At 31.9% G+C, this 18,064-nt stretch overlaps 3 protein-coding genes across 3 annotated transcripts; 1 reads left to right on the forward strand and 2 right to left on the reverse strand.

Annotated features, from left to right (window-relative positions):
- The first annotated feature begins 4,350 nt into the window (after positions 1-4,350).
- LOC101257924 (LRR receptor-like serine/threonine-protein kinase GHR1) lies at positions 4,351-9,379 on the forward strand. The gene is made up of 3 exons (XM_004233109.5): positions 4,351-6,271; positions 6,405-7,943; positions 8,564-9,379. Exons 1-3 carry the CDS (start codon positions 5,209-5,211, stop codon positions 9,145-9,147), a joined length of 3,186 nt encoding a protein of 1,061 aa, XP_004233157.2. The 5' UTR covers positions 4,351-5,208; the 3' UTR covers positions 9,148-9,379.
- Positions 9,380-9,490: 111 nt separating this feature from the next.
- LOC101257629 (pentatricopeptide repeat-containing protein At2g01860) lies at positions 9,491-11,495 on the reverse strand. Its single transcript, XM_004233108.5, has one exon. The coding sequence runs from the start codon at positions 11,379-11,381 to the stop codon at positions 9,705-9,707; it is 1,677 nt and encodes a 558-aa protein (XP_004233156.2). The 5' UTR covers positions 11,382-11,495; the 3' UTR covers positions 9,491-9,704.
- Positions 11,496-12,571: 1,076 nt separating this feature from the next.
- On the reverse strand, positions 12,572-15,548 carry LOC101257330 (UDP-glycosyltransferase 91C1-like). The gene has a single exon (XM_004233107.5). It carries the CDS (start codon positions 14,184-14,186, stop codon positions 12,747-12,749), a length of 1,440 nt encoding a protein of 479 aa, XP_004233155.1. The 5' UTR covers positions 14,187-15,548; the 3' UTR covers positions 12,572-12,746.
- Between the last annotated feature and the right edge of the window lie 2,516 nt (positions 15,549-18,064).

Here is an 18,064-nt window from a genome sequence, read left to right on the forward strand (position 1 = left end):
ACAAATTAGTGTCATTTTTTAATTTACAGGTGAAAAAAATATAATTTTAAATAATGTAAAAATCAGACAGAAAAAAGGAACATCATTTCCTCCACCTATGCTAAAAAGGCAAAAAGGAAAAAAAAAAAAAAAAGAGGAAAGTTTACTTTGAAAAAGTTAAAGGGCGTAATTGACGAGAAAAAAGTGATTTAGGAAAGACATAAACATTCACAAAGAAAAAGATTAATTCCTTCTTTTAAGGAATTATTCATTTAAAAAAGGACAAATTCTTTTGAGTTTACTTATATTATTTTACCTTTTTGAATATTTTTATCCTTTAAAGTTTAATACTTTTTTAATAAAAAATATTTAAAATAAAAATATATCATAATTATTTTTAATTCCTGGCCAAATTTTCTTAACATTGCCCTTTTAAAAAATATTGAAGCAAAAAACAAAACTTATTTTAAAACAAAAAAAAAATAGTGTGATTGATAAGAAGACGAATGTCAAAGTATAGTGTCAAGAGAAAGTATCATCTTGGGCTCGTGACATAACCGTCTATAGTTAAACTAGCGTTTTGCCATAAAATTTATATTAGATTTTGGAAATTACTTTCTGTATATGTTTCACCATGAAATTTGATTAAAATTTTAAATTTTAATCTTCAAATAGTTTCAAGCCCCGATTATTGAGACTACCATTCTAAAACTTTCAAAAATATAATAATCAAGTAAAATGTGTGTTCAAACGCAAATGTCTTTTACAATAACTAATGTTTTATATATAGCTTTGTGATTAGGGTTTGTAATACATAGGAGAACAAATGGAGGTGGAGTTAGGTAGTGTTGTATCAATTGCCCAAGGACAAAGAGGGAGACACCAAACACATCAATTGTCAAACTAATTCCCTATATTGCATGCAATTTTTGAATTAATTATGTCATAATGTTTGGATTTTGATGGTTCTTGCAAAGATTTCTTATCATTTGGTTTTATATATGTTGTCTCTTGAATGCAATGATTTTAGTTTGTTGTTCTTCCTTGTATTTGATTTGATGTTCTATCATAATTATGGTTTGACAAGAGAGTTCAATATTGTATTTTCTGTGTGTATATGTCTATTTTTTCTGTCTATAATCGCGTGATATTATTTAGCTTGACACAATATTTTTTAAAGGCTAAATACATAATAAATTTTTACATTCGTTGGGTTTTTTCTCTCAGGTATTTTAACTATGCTATTTTCCTATTGAAATATTAAATCACTCATAATTTTGTTTCTTTTAAACACCGTTGACTGGTGTTGAACCAAATTTTGTGAGGCCGGGGTATTGATAGGTTGTTTCAGAACTCATTAGTCCAATCGATAGTAAAATTGTTCGAGAATAACTGTATTCTACTTCAAGTTATTTGAACAAATTAGAAAACAAATAAGACTAACACACAATTTGTCTTTATTCCTTCAATCAAAATCATTACAATACGAACACAATTGCATGTATTTACAATAGAAAAGCCGATCAAAATCAACCAATCGTGTCTAAAAAGAACAAATTATTGGTGATTCAATGATTTAGTAGGAAAATAATGTTATTAAGGTACCTAAAGGGAAAAACTAATAATTTTAGAGATTTATTTATGAGTTTAGCCTTTTTAAAAAAATAAAGACTTCTGAAGTTTCTAATCTGAAATAAATCATAGACATTCATTGTTTCTCATTATAAAAAAAAAGTATATTATTTTAGAGACAGATTAAAAAAATATAATCAGATGAAAAGGAATATATCGTAGAGACAATGAAAGAACAACTCGAGACCTCAAGATCATAAGGTATACAACTAGTAACAAAAAATTGTTTGAGGCATGCAGTAAAACTTGTAACACAATTTTTATCCTTTAATTCATATTTTCCCCATTGAGGATTACATAGAAAAATAAAATTATAAAATAAAAAAAAGGGAGGTCAAAAAGTCATAATTAATCTCTCATTACTTTGTGGAAGATTTTATAAACTGATCATGATTAGTAATTATGGCTAATTTATATAAGATGACTCATGCGCCATTCCACCAATTACTTTGTAGTAAGTTTGATGGATAATTTATACAATTGTTATGAACTATTTAAAAAATAACTCCATATAAATATATGATTTGTTATTTCCTAAAAATAAGTTAAAGAGAACTTATATCATTAAACCAAACTTATTATATGGGAAAATTGTATATAGTAGTAAACTAATAACCTAAAAAAAATAGAGTAGCTAGGATTTGATTTAATTGTACTCCATAGCAAACGTTTGCAAAAAATTGTCAGGCGCCTCTCTCCCTAATATCTCGCTCGCCACTCTCCTCCAATCTCTCGCTCGCTTCCTCACTTTTTATACAAACATAAGTGTATAAAAATTGTTTCTAATTATATAAAGTAGAGAAAATTGTATAAATACATTTAGTTTTGTTCCCCTCTCTCCTCTCTTCCAGATCTCGTTCACCACTCTCCTAAATCTCGCTCGTCACCCTCGCCTTTCTCACTTATACAAACAGAAACGAAATGTATAAATTGCGTTTTTGTTTGTATAAAGCGTGAGAAAATTGTATATACACATGCAAGTACATATATTTTCGTCCTATACACTTATAATTATACAATAAAAATACTCCCCTGTCCAGTTTCTTTTGCCTTTCTCTCTTTCTCGTTTTATACAATTTTCAAGTTGTATCTAATTTCTCTCTTTCTCGTTTTATACAATTCGATTCAATTGTATATTCCTTGTCAAGTGTCTTTTGTCTTTCTCTCTTTCTCATTTTATACAAATTCAAATTGTATATAATCGTTCTATACACTTATAATAATACAATTCGTTTTATACACTTCGTTTTTATACAGTTCTCTACCCAAGTGTCTTTCTCTTTCTTGTTTTATACACTTCGTTTTATACAATTTGCTTCAACTGTATATGTATAACGAATTATACAGTTTCTATGTTTGCTATGGAGCGCAATTAAGCAAACTTTGCTATAACATACAAATATGAATTTTTTATTTGCTATACGTGAAAGTTGTCCTTTTTATATTCATTTTCAACAAAATCATGAAGTTTTATTTAATTATATAAACTCCCCGAATAATTGAATGATCCTTTTATTTTTTATTTTTAAAAAACTATTTTTTTTGATCGAATAAAATAACCTTACATGTCTGACAATATAATTTTTATTTTAAGAATATGTTAAGTTTAATGTATAAATATATATTATAACATTTTTCAAATGTAAATATAAACCAAGTCCTAAATCACTAAAATATAATAAGTAGATACTCTATTAAATAATATAACAAAATATATATATAAACACTCGTAAAAGTTTTAGATCAAATAATACACCTATAAAGTCTTTACGTTATTGGCTTCATAGTGAAAGAATTGAAACGCTTCAAAAAATATAAACTTGTAATAAGATATATTTTGAAGTGATACTTTCTTTAAAAATAAAAAAAATCGAACCTTACTAATATTAATCGTATAATAATTCTTAAAAGATAGTAAAAATTATTTATAACAGTAAAAGTACAATAAAACGTAGTCAAAGAGAATTGTAATAATGTAGGACCAGAATCTGTCATGCTTCTAAAAAAGCATCACTTCCCAATAAAAGGACTTCAATAGTATATTAATTAACTAAATTTTATAAATATTTTTCACGTCCACAATAAAATTAATTAAATAAATAAAAGATTCTTTTCGCGGCTTAAAAATCTCACAATTTACTGAAACTTCATTTCCCGCTCAAACTTTTATTTTTCCTAAAATATTGAAACTTTTAAACAAATTAAAAATTATTCATCTCAAAAGATTGGAGAAAATAAAAAACTCAATTAATATACTCACGTTTTATATTACTTGACCTCATATTTGATTTGACACACTTTTTAAAAAAATATTTAATTAAAAATGTGTTTTACTTCTAAATTAATAAAACTTTTTTAATTCGCTAAAATAGACAAAATAAAATGAAATAGAATAATAAAAAAAAATATTTAGTGATCAAAAACATTTCACGAAAAATTGAATCTTATCGATGTTTAAATTTTGGATAAGAGGGGAGAGTTTTCACATCTTCTAGCATTTTTAAGAAATATTATCTCATTAAAAAAAACTGAATTAACTATGATATTCACACCATTGTATTATTTCATATTGAATTACAAAATTGATCAAACTTCAAATTGAATACTATTTGCAAATACAATAACCATTTAAAATATAATCTAGAAATGATTGCCCATAAAAATAAATACTAGTAAAAATAATAATTCAAGTACTACTAGATTTTTCTTTAAATTGACAAAAAGCCAAAAAGATATTCCAATAAATAAAACACAACATAATTTTAGGGAGCTTTATTGTGTTCTCCAACAAAAATGTCCTTTTTTTTAGAGAGAGAAAATGAGAGTTGTAAGAGAGAGAAAATATATGTCAGCAAGAAGACAAATGCTGAGTGGCACTGCAAATTCTGGGAGATGTAAGGTTTCTCTTTCATTCATATACAAAACAAGACTAGGGTTTTACCATTGTGGTTTGGTTTTTTACCTGAGCAGATAGAAATCTTGAACTTCATTTATCAAGATTTCTAAAGGGCTAAATACTTTGCTGGCCCATTTCATTTTCTTGTACTTTAATGCAGATTTTATTTTTTGAGGCCACCAGTTGAGTGCATTAAAGAACTTGAGGTTCCAAGATAACATGAAGCTGTAATCATTGCAAAGAAGTTGAATTTCTTCAGTAAATCTTTGAAAAAGACTTTCTTTTTTTGTTTTTCTTCTAGTTGAGCTGATGTTCTTGGTAAGGGAATGCTGAACTTGTTTTACTATCTTGAATCTTTGAAAGTTCAGTCTGTACTTTGTTTTTGTCACTCATTGTCTCCTTTCAGCTTGTATACCTAGAAAAGTTTCTATTTTTAGTTGTCTATGTCTTATATTGCTGTTGAAGGAGGACTCTGGTGATTTTGGGTTGAAGTTGTGTACTTTACCCCCCTACTGTTTTACTGCTTTGAACTGTGATGGTTGTTGTGAATGGTGGTTTTCATATGTTGAGGTTTTGCTTAAAGTGATTATTATAGTTAAAGCTGCCCTTTTTGGATTTCTTGTAAAGTTGAAGACTTGGTTGTATTTTTTGGGAGTGAGTTTGTTGTCACTTGGGCTAGTAAAGCTTTTTCTGGTGTTGCAATGAACCTATTTAGTTTTTGGATGCTTGTGCTTTGTTTTGGTTCTGCAATGGGGCAGCTTCCTTCCCAGGACATTTTGGCCCTGCTTGAATTTAGGAAGGGTATAAACCATGATCCAACTGGTTATGTACTGCAGTCATGGAATGAAGAGTCCATTGATTTCAATGGTTGCCCTTCATCTTGGAATGGTATAATGTGCAATGGTGGTAATGTTGCAGCAGTTGTCCTTGATAACATGGGTTTATCTGCTGATGCAGATTTGAGTGTGTTTGCTAACCTCACAATGCTTGTGAAACTCTCTATGGCTAACAATTCGATTACTGGACAAATGCCAAAGAAAATTGGTGATTTTAAGAGTCTTGAATATCTGGATATTTCAAACAATCTATTCAACTCCTCTTTACCACCAGAGATTGGGAAAATAGGAAGCTTAAAGAATCTGTCACTAGCTGGTAACAACTTCTCTGGCCCAATCCCTGATACTATTTCAGAGCTCATGTCAATTCAATCTTTGGATTTGAGTCACAATTCTCTTTCTGGGCTACTTCCTTCTTCTTTGACCAAGTTAAATAATTTAGTATACCTCAATCTTTCTCTTAATGGATTTACAAAGAAAGTCCCAAAAGGTTTTGAGCTAATGGCTAACCTTGAAGTTCTTGACTTGCATGGAAATATGCTTGATGGTACTTTGGATCCAGAGTTCTTACTGCTTACTACTGCAACTTATGTTGACTTAAGTGGAAATTTGCTCGTGAGTTCTGCTTCGCAACATGAGAAATTTTTACCAGGCATATCCTCGTCAGTCAAGTACTTGAGTCTTAGCCATAATCAGCTTACGGGGTCACTTGTAAGTGGTGGTGAAGCTCAGGCATTTGGAAACTTGAAGGTTCTGGATTTGAGCTATAATCAGCTGTCCGGGGAATTACCTGGCTTTAATTTTGTTTATGATCTTCAGGTCCTGAGACTCAGCAACAACAGATTTTCTGGTTTCGTTCCAAATGATCTCTTGAAAGGAGATGCTTTAGTCCTCTCAGAATTGGATTTAAGTGGAAACAACCTCACAGGTATATTCCAAACTGCTCTCTGAAATTCATTTTGCAAATTAACTAGTATTTCGTTGTGTTTTACTTGAGTTACAAAGTAGTTAATTTCCAATCATTTAGTTAGTGTGATTTATGCAGTCCCTTCATTTTACAGGGTCGATAAGCATGATTACATCAACAACTCTGCGTGTTCTTAACTTATCCTCCAATGCTCTTTCTGGTGAACTTCCACTGGTGACAGGTAGTACTGCAGTTCTTGATCTCTCTAAAAACCAATTAGAGGGGAATCTAACTAGAATTCAGAAATGGGGGAATGTTGAATTTCTTGACCTCAGCCAGAACCAATTGACTGGAAACATCCCTGAGGTTACAGCTCAGTTTCTGCGATTAAATCGCCTAAACCTTTCTCACAATGCTCTTACTGGATCTATCCCAAAAGTTATCACACAGTTTCCCAAGATCACAGTCCTTGATCTTAGTTTCAACCAGCTGAATGGACCTCTTCTCACTTCTCTGCTAACAGTACCCACTATTGAAGAGCTTCACCTTCAAAACAATGCACTTGTTGGAAATATTGATGTCGCTGCCCCCTCTGCTACACCCAACCTCCGTGTTCTTGATCTTTCTCATAATCAGCTTGCTGGCTCTTTTCCTGATGGGTTTGGTTTGTTGACTGCGCTTCAAGTACTTGATATAGCTGGTAATAATTTCTCTGGGTCTCTGCCTACATTGATTGGTCAAGTTGGTTCACTCACTTCTCTAGACATTTCACAGAATCATTTTACTGGTCCTTTGCCGATGAACCTGCCTGATGGCCTCCAAAGCTTCAATGCATCACTCAATGACTTATCTGGTGTTGTCCCTGATAATTTGAGAAAGTTCCCTTTATCAGCTTTCTACCCTGGAAACTCTGAACTTCAATTTCCAAATCCTCCCTCAGGATCTGGCCAAGCTTCACCAGAAAACCAAAAAAGTCGATCACTTAAAACTATCATCAAGTTGGTAATAATAGTTTCTTGTGTAATTGCTTTTATTATTTTGGTCCTGCTAGTCATTTTCTTTTATTATATACGAGCTTCAAGGAAGCGTCATCCTCGTGTAACTGAAAAAGTAGTTCATCGCCAAGCCACATCAAATCCTTCTGGCTTTAGCAGTAGGGAGGGTGCCGGTGGTGCAGTTGTTTCCGCTGAAGATCTTATGACTTCACGGAAAGGGTCATCAGAAATAATTAGCCCAGATGAGAAAATGGCTGCTATAACTGGTTTCTCCCCTTCAAAAGGTAGCCATTTCTCCTGGTCACCAGAGTCTGGAGATTCGTATACTGCAGAAACTTTTGCAAGATTGGATGTGAAGTCTCCGGATCGTCTGGCTGGAGAGCTGTACTTCCTTGATGATACAATCTCTTTTACACCTGAGGAACTTTCCAGGGCTCCGGCTGAAGTCTTAGGCAGAAGCAGCCATGGTACATCATACAGGGCAACACTGGAGAATGGGTTGCTTCTGACTGTGAAATGGTTGAGAGAAGGAGTGGCGAAGCAGAGGAAGGATTTTGCGAAGGAGGCTAAAAAGTTTGCTAATATTAGGCATCCTAATGTAGTAGGATTAAGAGGTTACTACTGGGGTCCCACACAACATGAGAAGCTCATTCTTTCGGATTATATATCTCCTGGAAGTCTTGCAAGTTTCCTCTATGGTAAGCTTCATGTACTCTAAACTCTCATATTAATGTTTTGCAAATACTTAGTAAAGGTTTTGTGTCCCTGTTTATTCATTTTCCTCTTACTGTGTGATATATCTTACAGTTCATATGGTTTTCCCATGCACATTATATATGAGCACTTTAATCATTGCCATGTGATCCTGTAGTGGGAATTTGTGTGAACGACAGTATTTAGTCCTTGGGTTTGATGTGGTAATCCTTTAGTACATCTAGAGCCCAATATATTATGCATGTCTTTTGTTTATGTAACTTCCACACCAAGTAGTAATACACTATGTCACCATCACCATGTGCTCTTTGTGATGGTCACTACATAGGCTGTCAGGGATTTGCAGTATGGTACTAATTATTTCTAGAAGTTAAAATTCTGTATGTTTGAGTTCTTAATGGATCTGAAGTTGTGATGTTCAGCTTTTGTTTCATGATTGATTTTGTTTGAAATCAGCTAGAATATGATACATTTTCCTTCATTTATGAATCCTTCAACTGGACTTGCTTTCTATTCATTTGACTAACTAAATGTTTTCATTCAGTTGATAATTATATATGTGGTCATTTTCAATAAACTTCTCTAATGTGCTGCATGTTTGTAGATCGGCCTGGTAGAAAAGGTCCACCACTAACCTGGCCCCAAAGACTCAAAATATCAGTTGATGTTGCACGTGGCTTGAACTATCTCCATTTTGATCGGGAGGTTCCACATGGAAATCTTAAAGCAACCAACATCTTGTTGGATGGGCCTGACCTTAATGCAAGGGTTGCAGATTACTGCCTTCACCGCCTCATGACTCAAGCCGGCACAATAGAACAGATTCTTGATGCAGGAGTTTTGGGTTATCGTGCCCCTGAGTTGGCTGCATCAAAGAAACCACTGCCTTCCTTCAAATCAGATGTATATGCTTTTGGAGTTATTTTGTTGGAGCTGCTTAGTGGAAAATGTGCAGGTGATGTTGTCTCTGGCGAAGATGGCGGAGTAGACTTGACTGACTGGGTAAGGTTGAAGGTGGCAGAAGGTCGTAGCTCTGATTGTTTTGATAACGTTTTGTCACCTGAGTTGGAAAATCCAGCAATGGAGAAGCAAATGAAGGAGGTTCTTGGTATAGCTGTGCGATGCATTCGTTCTATATCTGAGAGACCTGGTATCAAGACTATATATGAGGACCTTTCGTCTATATAGTTTGTACTCATCTGGTTTTGCTCTACTTTGGGAATCAAATAGCTCATTGACTTCCCTTTTGAGTAGTAGGATTAGCACAGTTAGTGTGTGAATGGGGCTAGTTTTATTGACCATTGTTTGTTGTAAATTGGGGCATATTTAATGTGTAAACAATCTTTTCTCCCCGTTTGGCTTATGAGCTTCCAATGTTTGTCAATTTTTTGGAGTAAATACTTGTGACTTTATTTTCAAAGTTTTGCAGCACATTTTCACAGAACATTTACAGATGCTCAATCAAACACAATGCTGACATTTAATATTGCAGTGCAAACTGACCATAAAATGTGTTCAAGAGAGTGCCAGGTGATGAACAAATGATACTGCTTTTTCTTGTCCAATTTCCATAAATTCTATTGCAACATCATTATAAGACACCTAATGGTGGAAAAAGGAAAAGTTACAAGAACCTAGGGATGCCACTAGTTACTGTGCAAGTGAGGAGAGGGGTGGGGATAAAGGTATGAATTTAAACAAGAACTCTAAATTACATGAAAATACATCATAAGATGCAACAAGTTTTATTGTTGCAACTTTAACAATGTATTTTCGTCAAACCTGAATCCAGCCATCTCTGCCTCCTTGCAGATATCCTTGCACTTAGCCACCCTTCCAGAAGCCATATAAACTTTGATCAAGCTGCAGTATATGTCAAAAGTTGGACTAAAACCTGCTTCCTTAAGTTTAGAGAAATAGCGTACAGCCCTTGAGAGATCGTTCAAAGCAACAAAAAGCTTAATCACTACACGATAAGCTGGAAGATCAAAAAGGCAATTTGAAGCCTCCATTTCCCATAGCATGTCTATTGCTTCCCTATATTTGTTCGCTGAATAACGACAGTGAATCAGAGTAGTATACATAACTACACTTGGATTACCACCAGATTTCCTGAACCAGTCATATAGTCCCTCCACGATCTCAAATCTTCCCAGCCTAATGCAAATCTTCATGATAGCGGTACAGTCCTGTGGTGTCAAATTCAGATCATCTCTCACAGCAAGCTCCTCTAATAATACCAAAACAAGTGTGCTTTTATCAGGATCCTTACCAAGCTCTAAGATTAGCTTAGCATACACCCCAGTATCAAGCACTCTGTTAGATTCCTTAGCCATTGAAAGTAGCTTCAAAGCAAGCTTCAGGCTTCCTCCTTTAATATAACCCCTTAACATTGCTTCATACACACCCCGACTAGCCAAGCCAGTGAACTTGTCCAAATCAAATGGCACTTTCAACTCATTTGACCCCGCCAAAACTTCAATGGTAGAACCAAGAATATGATCATCTGGGAAAAGATGGGGTTGTTTCTTCACCCAACAAAATGTTTCCAGAGCTCTCTCCGGTAGCCCCAAGTAACCCAACTCTCGGATTGTCAACGACAAGGATCCCTTCCTAAGAAATGGACTCCATTTACTGAGAACCTTTGATACATTTTCCTCAGTTGAAAGACCTTGTATTTCTTTCGCCAAACCAATCAAGAAAGTAGGATTCTTATACACTTGCGTTGATATGGATTGCCTTGAACGATTTGTGAATCCCTTTTGTGTAGGAAGTCCTAAAGGTCGAATCTTGTAAGGAAGGGGCAGAGGTAGAGGCCTCTCTCTATCCAATTTTCCAGGCTTCTGAGGGATCCTCCCTTTAAAAAGAGATGAAATTGCTTCCATCTCATCTGACTCCCACATAATTCCCTCATCATCATCATCACACATCCTTCCTTTTTCTACCCCCATCTCCAATTCTTCATCAATTCCATCAGAACAAGCCTCACTTACAACTCCCTCATACAAAACCCTTTTGAAACTATAGTCCATATCTGGTGGGAGCTTGGGTCGTCGAGGATTTCTAAGGTTCTTTGGAAGTTTTCTATGGTTTGCTCTGTTATTAGATACAGCCATGAAAACAACTCTCCCCTTTCTTCTTCTAAAACATAAAGATGTTACAGAAGAAGCTATACTGGCACTACTAGCTAGGGAGATAGAATATGTACATGAAGACCAAGTAAAGGACTCATAAGTCGCCGAGAACATGCAATAACTCCGGCTGAACATTTCGTCGAGCAGGTGGTCGGCACAAATTTGTAAACAAAACGATATTACTGACCTTGTAGTATTTTTGCTATACAAGTTACTATAGGACAGGAGTATACATTTTGCCGCAACTGATACTTTATTTGACGGGCGGGTGGTTATGTATTGTATCATAATATATTGTATTGTTTTGTATTATATTAATGATTATAATGTTTAAATAGATTGTATCGTTCCTCCATAACTTGAGTATTAAACCTACAAGAAAAATAGAGTAGTGGATAAGGCTTTTATAAAAAATAGAGTAGTGGATAAGGCTTTTATAAAAAGATATGATAAAAGATAAAATAAAAATAAAACATCAAGGTAAACGATACGATCAAACTAAATCAGTCTTACATAAAATGAGTCTTTTCGTTATTACCTAACAATAGATTTATAACGAAAAGACTCATTTTATGTAAGACCGATTTAGTTTGATCGTATCGTTACTTTGATGCTTTCTTTTTATTTTATCTTTATTTATTATTTAATAATTATATTTTATCTTTTATCAAATCTTTTTATAAAAGCCCTATCCACTACTCTACTTTTCTTGTAGGTTTAACACTCAAGTTATGAAGGAACGATACAATCTATTTAAACATTATAATCATTAAAATAATACAATATATTATGATACAATATATAACTACCCTCCCCGTCAAATAAAGTATCAGTTGCGGCAAAATGTATACTCCTGTCCTATAGTAACTTATATACCAAAAATACTACAAGGTCAGTAATATCGTTTTGTTTACAAATTTGTGCCGAGCAGGTGTATATATATATATATATATATAAAACCTAACATTTCTATTTATTTAGACAACAATAAAAAAATTCTAATGAAATGAAAAATAATTTATTTCTTTCACACCTACTGGGCATTTCGTCGAGCAGGTGGTCAGCACAAATTTGTAAACAAAGGAATATGAAGGTCACCTTATAAAACTAAATGTTGAATGAAAGTTGAGCTGTATTTTTTTAACATATGAGTTACTATAAGACAGAAAGAGTATGCATTTTGCTACAACTAATGTTCGACGGGATTGTTATGTATTGTTTCATAATGTATTGTATTGTATTATTTTAATGAATATAATGTTTTGAATAAATTGTATCGATAAACCTACAAGAAAAGTATGATACAAGATAGGACTGTTATAAAAAGGTACGATAAAAGATGAAATATGATTATTAAATAATAAATAAAGACAAAATGAAAAGAAATTATCAAGGTAACAACACAATCACACCAAATCGTTACATAAAATGAGTATAACAACGATAGATTTGAACGATACCATATAATAGAATATAAATAACAGTTGAAACAAACATTATATTTAAACTAACAATACAATACAATAAAACAGGTAACAATCATCCAAACAAGGTGTAAAAAAAGTAAGAAACTCGATTGCAACGACTACTTTCTTAACTCCTTTTTTGGGGAAATAGAAGATGAGAATCGAACTCAGGTAAAAAGTTAGATAGTCAACCGATGGAGCTATTAGATTTGCTTATCCTATTTTCCATGAAATAACCAACACAATCATCAATAAGTTGTTCATTTCTCTTCCTATCTCCAAACAAACAACTCATTTGTCTTGCATTAGCTCTCAACAACTCACCCTCTTCACTCACTACACCAAACTTCACAGCTTCAGCCACTGAATCACTAGTGAAAAATCCATCTTTTTCATTTCTTGGTATCTCTACACCAACTCCTTTCTCTTGCAACAACCTTGTATTCAATCCTTGATCATTCAACACCGGGAACATAACCAAAACCCGCCCAAAACATAGCGCTTCTATGACCGAATTCCATCCACAATGAGTCAAGAATCCACCTACTGACGAATGACTCAGTATCTTCGTCTGTGGTACCCATCCTTTGTATATTACACCTCTGTTTTTGACTCTGTCTTCGTATCCATCAGGCAGCTGAATACACGAATCTTGTTGATTATGTTTTGGCTGATCTCTTAATACCCAAACGAATGGTAATCCGCATTTTTCTAACCCCAAAGCTAGCTCATTCAGCTCTTGTTGATTCAGTGTTGCTTCAGTTCCAAGTGCAACATAAACAACAGAATCTTGATTGTGCTTATCTAGCCAACTCTTGATTCCTGACCACGACGCATCATTGCTGTCATCTTGTTCTTGATCAACTACAACAGATGGAGGTAGAACACCAATGGATATAATAGGTTTCTGATAAAGCTCAGAAACCAAGCTGAACCATTCGGATTCAAACTCAACACAATTTCGAAACAATATGACATCACTTGCATCAATTGAAGCACCAAATCTGGCTCCATCAGATGTACCTGATTCATCAGCTGGTGCTTCGAAATTCTTCTTAATCTCATGCAGCCTATACACAACTTTCGTTTCGAAAGGAATCCATTTTGGAACAACTGTATAGTCCTCAGCTATTGACCTTTCATCATTTAACAAAGCACAAGGAGGTCCATAAAATGACATGGTTGCAGCAGTAAACAGACTAAAAAAGGCGCGAGAAACGCCTAATTTACCTGCAATTTGAGGTAGCCAGTGAGAAGCATAGTCATAGACAATCCAATCTGGTTTGGGATTTGATGAACTCTCAAGATAATTGGTCAGTGGGATTTCGAGCGAATCGAAAGCTATCTTCAAGAACTGAGCTTTTTGGTAAGGAATATCCATCGATGACTCTGCATCATCCGGCAAGTTTTCAACTTTAGGCAATTGAAACCACACAATATGCAACAGATGAGCAAGATCAGAGGGAACTTTATTGACGACTCTTTCAATGTTTCTTGGAGTTGAAATGAAGGTGACTCTATGGCCCCTTCGTGCTAAACACTTTGATAGATGAAAAAAAGGTATGATATGTCCCATGGCTAGCCATGGAAACATCACAACATGAAGTTTATCTTTTTCATTCTCCATCGAAGGAAGTTAGGACTATTGAACGAACAAATAACCTGTTAATTTATAAGTATTTCTTCGTTCTTAAACCAAAGATCTCATATTCGATTCTGAATATGAAGTGATCTTAATGTGTAATTTTATCATATGAATTTAAATTTAGTGAGATCCTAATACAAACACAGAATAAATTAAAAAAAGTATTTAATAAGACCCTAATACAAACGTGGAATGAAATAAATGTTAAAATGGATAGAGTTAAAAGATGTTATCATTTTGCATTATTAGAAAATATAGTGGCAATGCCGTGTTATAATTTCCAATAGCTTATGTATTTTAATATATAAGATAGTCAAAAATGAAGGCTTTTAATAATTTATTCCAACGGACGCCACAACAATCAACAATAAAAACAAAATAATAAATAATTTACGTCTCAATTTTATATATAAGTTAGAATTAAATTAAATCGGACATATAAAAATAATCATAAAATAATTTGCATGCTAAGTCATAGTTATACGAGACAATTAAGCTTTTTTTAAAACACTTATTTTAATGTATTTTTTTGTTTTTGTTTTCTTACAATCTTCTTTCCCTTCTTAATTAATCTAATTAGTTTATTTTTTTTCTTTTTTTATTTTCTTTTCTTTATTTTACACTTATTTTGATATACTTTTATTTCCGTTTTTTAAATGTTTTTTTCATTCTTATATAATCTAATTACTTCATGTTTTTTTCTTTTTTCTTTTATGTAGTAAATTTTGACTTAAATTTTTTATGATCAATGTATAAGTTTTTATTTTATTATATTTTTTTTCTTGTTCTATGTTATTTATTCCTGTTATAATAAATAGTTGTTTGTTTTTAACTTTTCGTTTATAAATTAACCTATAAGTAAAACAAATTAATTTTGACAATTTTTTAATTTTTTAAAAATTAAAAGTATAAATAAAATTTGTAAAGTCCCAAAAAGTCTTTTAAGAAATAAATAAATAAAATTCGTATTTTTAATAATAAAATTATGGTATCAATTGACAAAAAGATTATATATTTATGTAGGTGTTTATGGATATTTTTCATTTTTGAATTTCGTAAAAATAGTATCTGAACTTATATAATCGTTTGTCAAGTTTATTGATGCTCTTTTCATAATATTTTTTTATTGAAGAGTATTTGATGGACTTAAGTGCTTATGAAAACATGAAACTGTTGAGAAAAGAATGAAAGAACAAATTAATTTTATACTTTCTTTGTTTTTCATATTAATAGACTATTTTTTCTTTTACGGATTTTTTTAAGAAATCATAAATAAAATAATAATTTATTAATTTATACCTTTACTTTTTAAAATTTTTATAAATTTTATCTACACTTTCAAAAAAAAATTAATTGCTAATCTGCAACTAATTATATCGTAATTTGTAAATTGATAAATATTTTCATTAACTATTATTAGCAATATAAATAATTAGTACGACATGAAAAATAATGTCAAAATGTTAGAAACAGAATGAATCTGGCAATTATTTTTTTAATTCAATTCTTTTCATGAATAAAATTATTAGATGGTGAAAATTTTGGAACAATTTGAAAACGAAATCAAAAAAAAAAAAAAAAAAGGTAATGGGGTGGAAAAAATGAAGAGAGAAAAAGATGAGTTTAGATATTTTTTTAAAAATTCGATAATCCACTTTAAAAAAAATAAATAGAAGCTCATACAAATATTGTCTACCACATTATATTTTTGCCTTATTCATAATAAAAAATTTTCAAATAATCACTTATCATTATAAAATTATCCTAACAAGTGGAGTTGATATGTTACATAGTTAAATAATTTTCTTATAGTAAATGAGAATTCAAAATATTTAGAAACCTATAAAATAAATTATGGCTAAAAAAAAAATTTATTTGAATCTTAAAATTTGAAAGACGCATTATACAACATATTGTAGTGTTAAATTAGTTGTTATGTAACAATGAAAATATTCATTCGTATGTTATACTCTTTTCGTCTCAATTTATGCGAGGCAATCAAAATTTTAAAAGTTAATTAAATTTATCCTTCATTGAATCTTTTATTATTTTTTTAAATATTTTAAGTTGTTAATTATTATAATTTCTAATATTTTCTTAAACTAGTTTGGAAAATATTTAAACTTTCTGAAAACTTAAAGCTTACAACTACCTTATTTCTTCTTCTTTTTTCCTACATAATTCTTCATTTACCTAACTGTCTAATACAGCCATACCTATTTTTTTTTTATAATAATAAGTATCTTTCTCAATCCACTATTAATTGTCATATTTTTTACTTTTAGAGTTAAATTTTAAAAATTTTAATTAATATTTTAGGATATAATTTTTGATCATATTAATATGTAAAAAATTACAGTGTATAATAATTTTCGTATAGTTTTTGAATATCTGAACTTTATTTAATAAATTAAAGTAATGTAATCTAATTTAAAAATAAATCAAATTAACTTTTAAAAAACTTAACATAATAAATATAAATGACAGAGGGATCATTCCCAACTTGGTGCTGCATGATTCTATAGTATCGTTTTCTAAATTAAAAAAAAAATATTCCTGTATCTTTCTTGTTAAAGAATGACAAAAGTCCCACATCGGTGATTAATGAGATGGGTCGACTCTTTATAAGACTTGGGCAATCCTCCTCCCTTTGAGCTAACTTTTGGGATGTGAGTTAGGCCTAAGACCTAATTTCACATGGTATCAGAGCAGGGCCCGTCTCACCCGATGTTGGGCTGGGCGTGAGGTGGGGTGTTAAAGAATGACAAAAGTCCCACATCGGTGATTAATGAGATGGGTGGACTCTTTATAAGGCTTGGGCAATCCTCCATCCTTTGAGCTAGCTTTTGGGGTGTGAGTTAGGCCTAAGACCTAATTTCACATGGTATCAGAGCAGGGCCCGTCTCACCCGATGTTGGGGTCCCCAAAATTAAAATTGCCCACGCACCAGATGCTAAGCACTGGGCGTGAGGTGGGATGTTAAAGAATGACAAAAGTCCCACATTGGTGATTAATGAGATGGGTGGACTCTTTATAAGACTTGGGCAATCCTCCTCTCTTTGAGCTAGCTTTTGGGGTGCGAGTTAGGCCTAAAACCTAATTTCACATTTCTTGACATCTCATTCGATTTAATTTCATGGACAAACATACAATTCAAAAAAACAAAAATACTTGACACTAACATCATGGATCAAATTTATATTCAAAAAATCAGCCTTTTCTGACGGTCTACAAGTTTGATAGAACCTAATAACTTTTGATTCAAATCATATATTTATTTTTATTAAAAACACCACCGTCTTTTCTAATATTTAAAATTTCCAGCTCCATCTCTTAGGGGGGGTTATTTATAGTTTGTTGAATTGCTTTTAACTGTATTAAAGGCCGGTTTATAACTTTTGTAATTACATATTTTGTATTTGTAATTATATCCTTAGTTTTAATATTTATTTAATTTTTTCTTATATATTCTTGGTTGAAAACCTGAAAACGGCCAGAAGATTCAATTTGATTGTTTGTTATCTTATCATGCAGAGTCAGAATTTCACTAAAATGATTCAAATTTCAAAATATAAAGTTACCACTCAAACAAATCAAAGGAATTTCTACTTTTATTATATTTACATATAAAATAATTTTAATTATATATAAATAACATAAATTTTCTATCGACCCTAACCCGTAGACTCTATCTAGATCCACCCCAAGCCCAATTAGAAAGATACATTTTTACTCTTTATAGTTATTTCTATATATAATATATAAAATATAGACATATTTTACAACCTCTCTAAACTACTTCAGTATTTAGTACATCTTGCATGATATATTGATCAATTGAGTGCTAATCAGTCTTCACA

Source organism: Solanum lycopersicum, chromosome 2 (genome assembly GCF_036512215.1).
Source record: "Solanum lycopersicum chromosome 2, SLM_r2.1".
NCBI lineage: Eukaryota > Viridiplantae > Streptophyta > Magnoliopsida > Solanales > Solanaceae > Solanum > Solanum lycopersicum.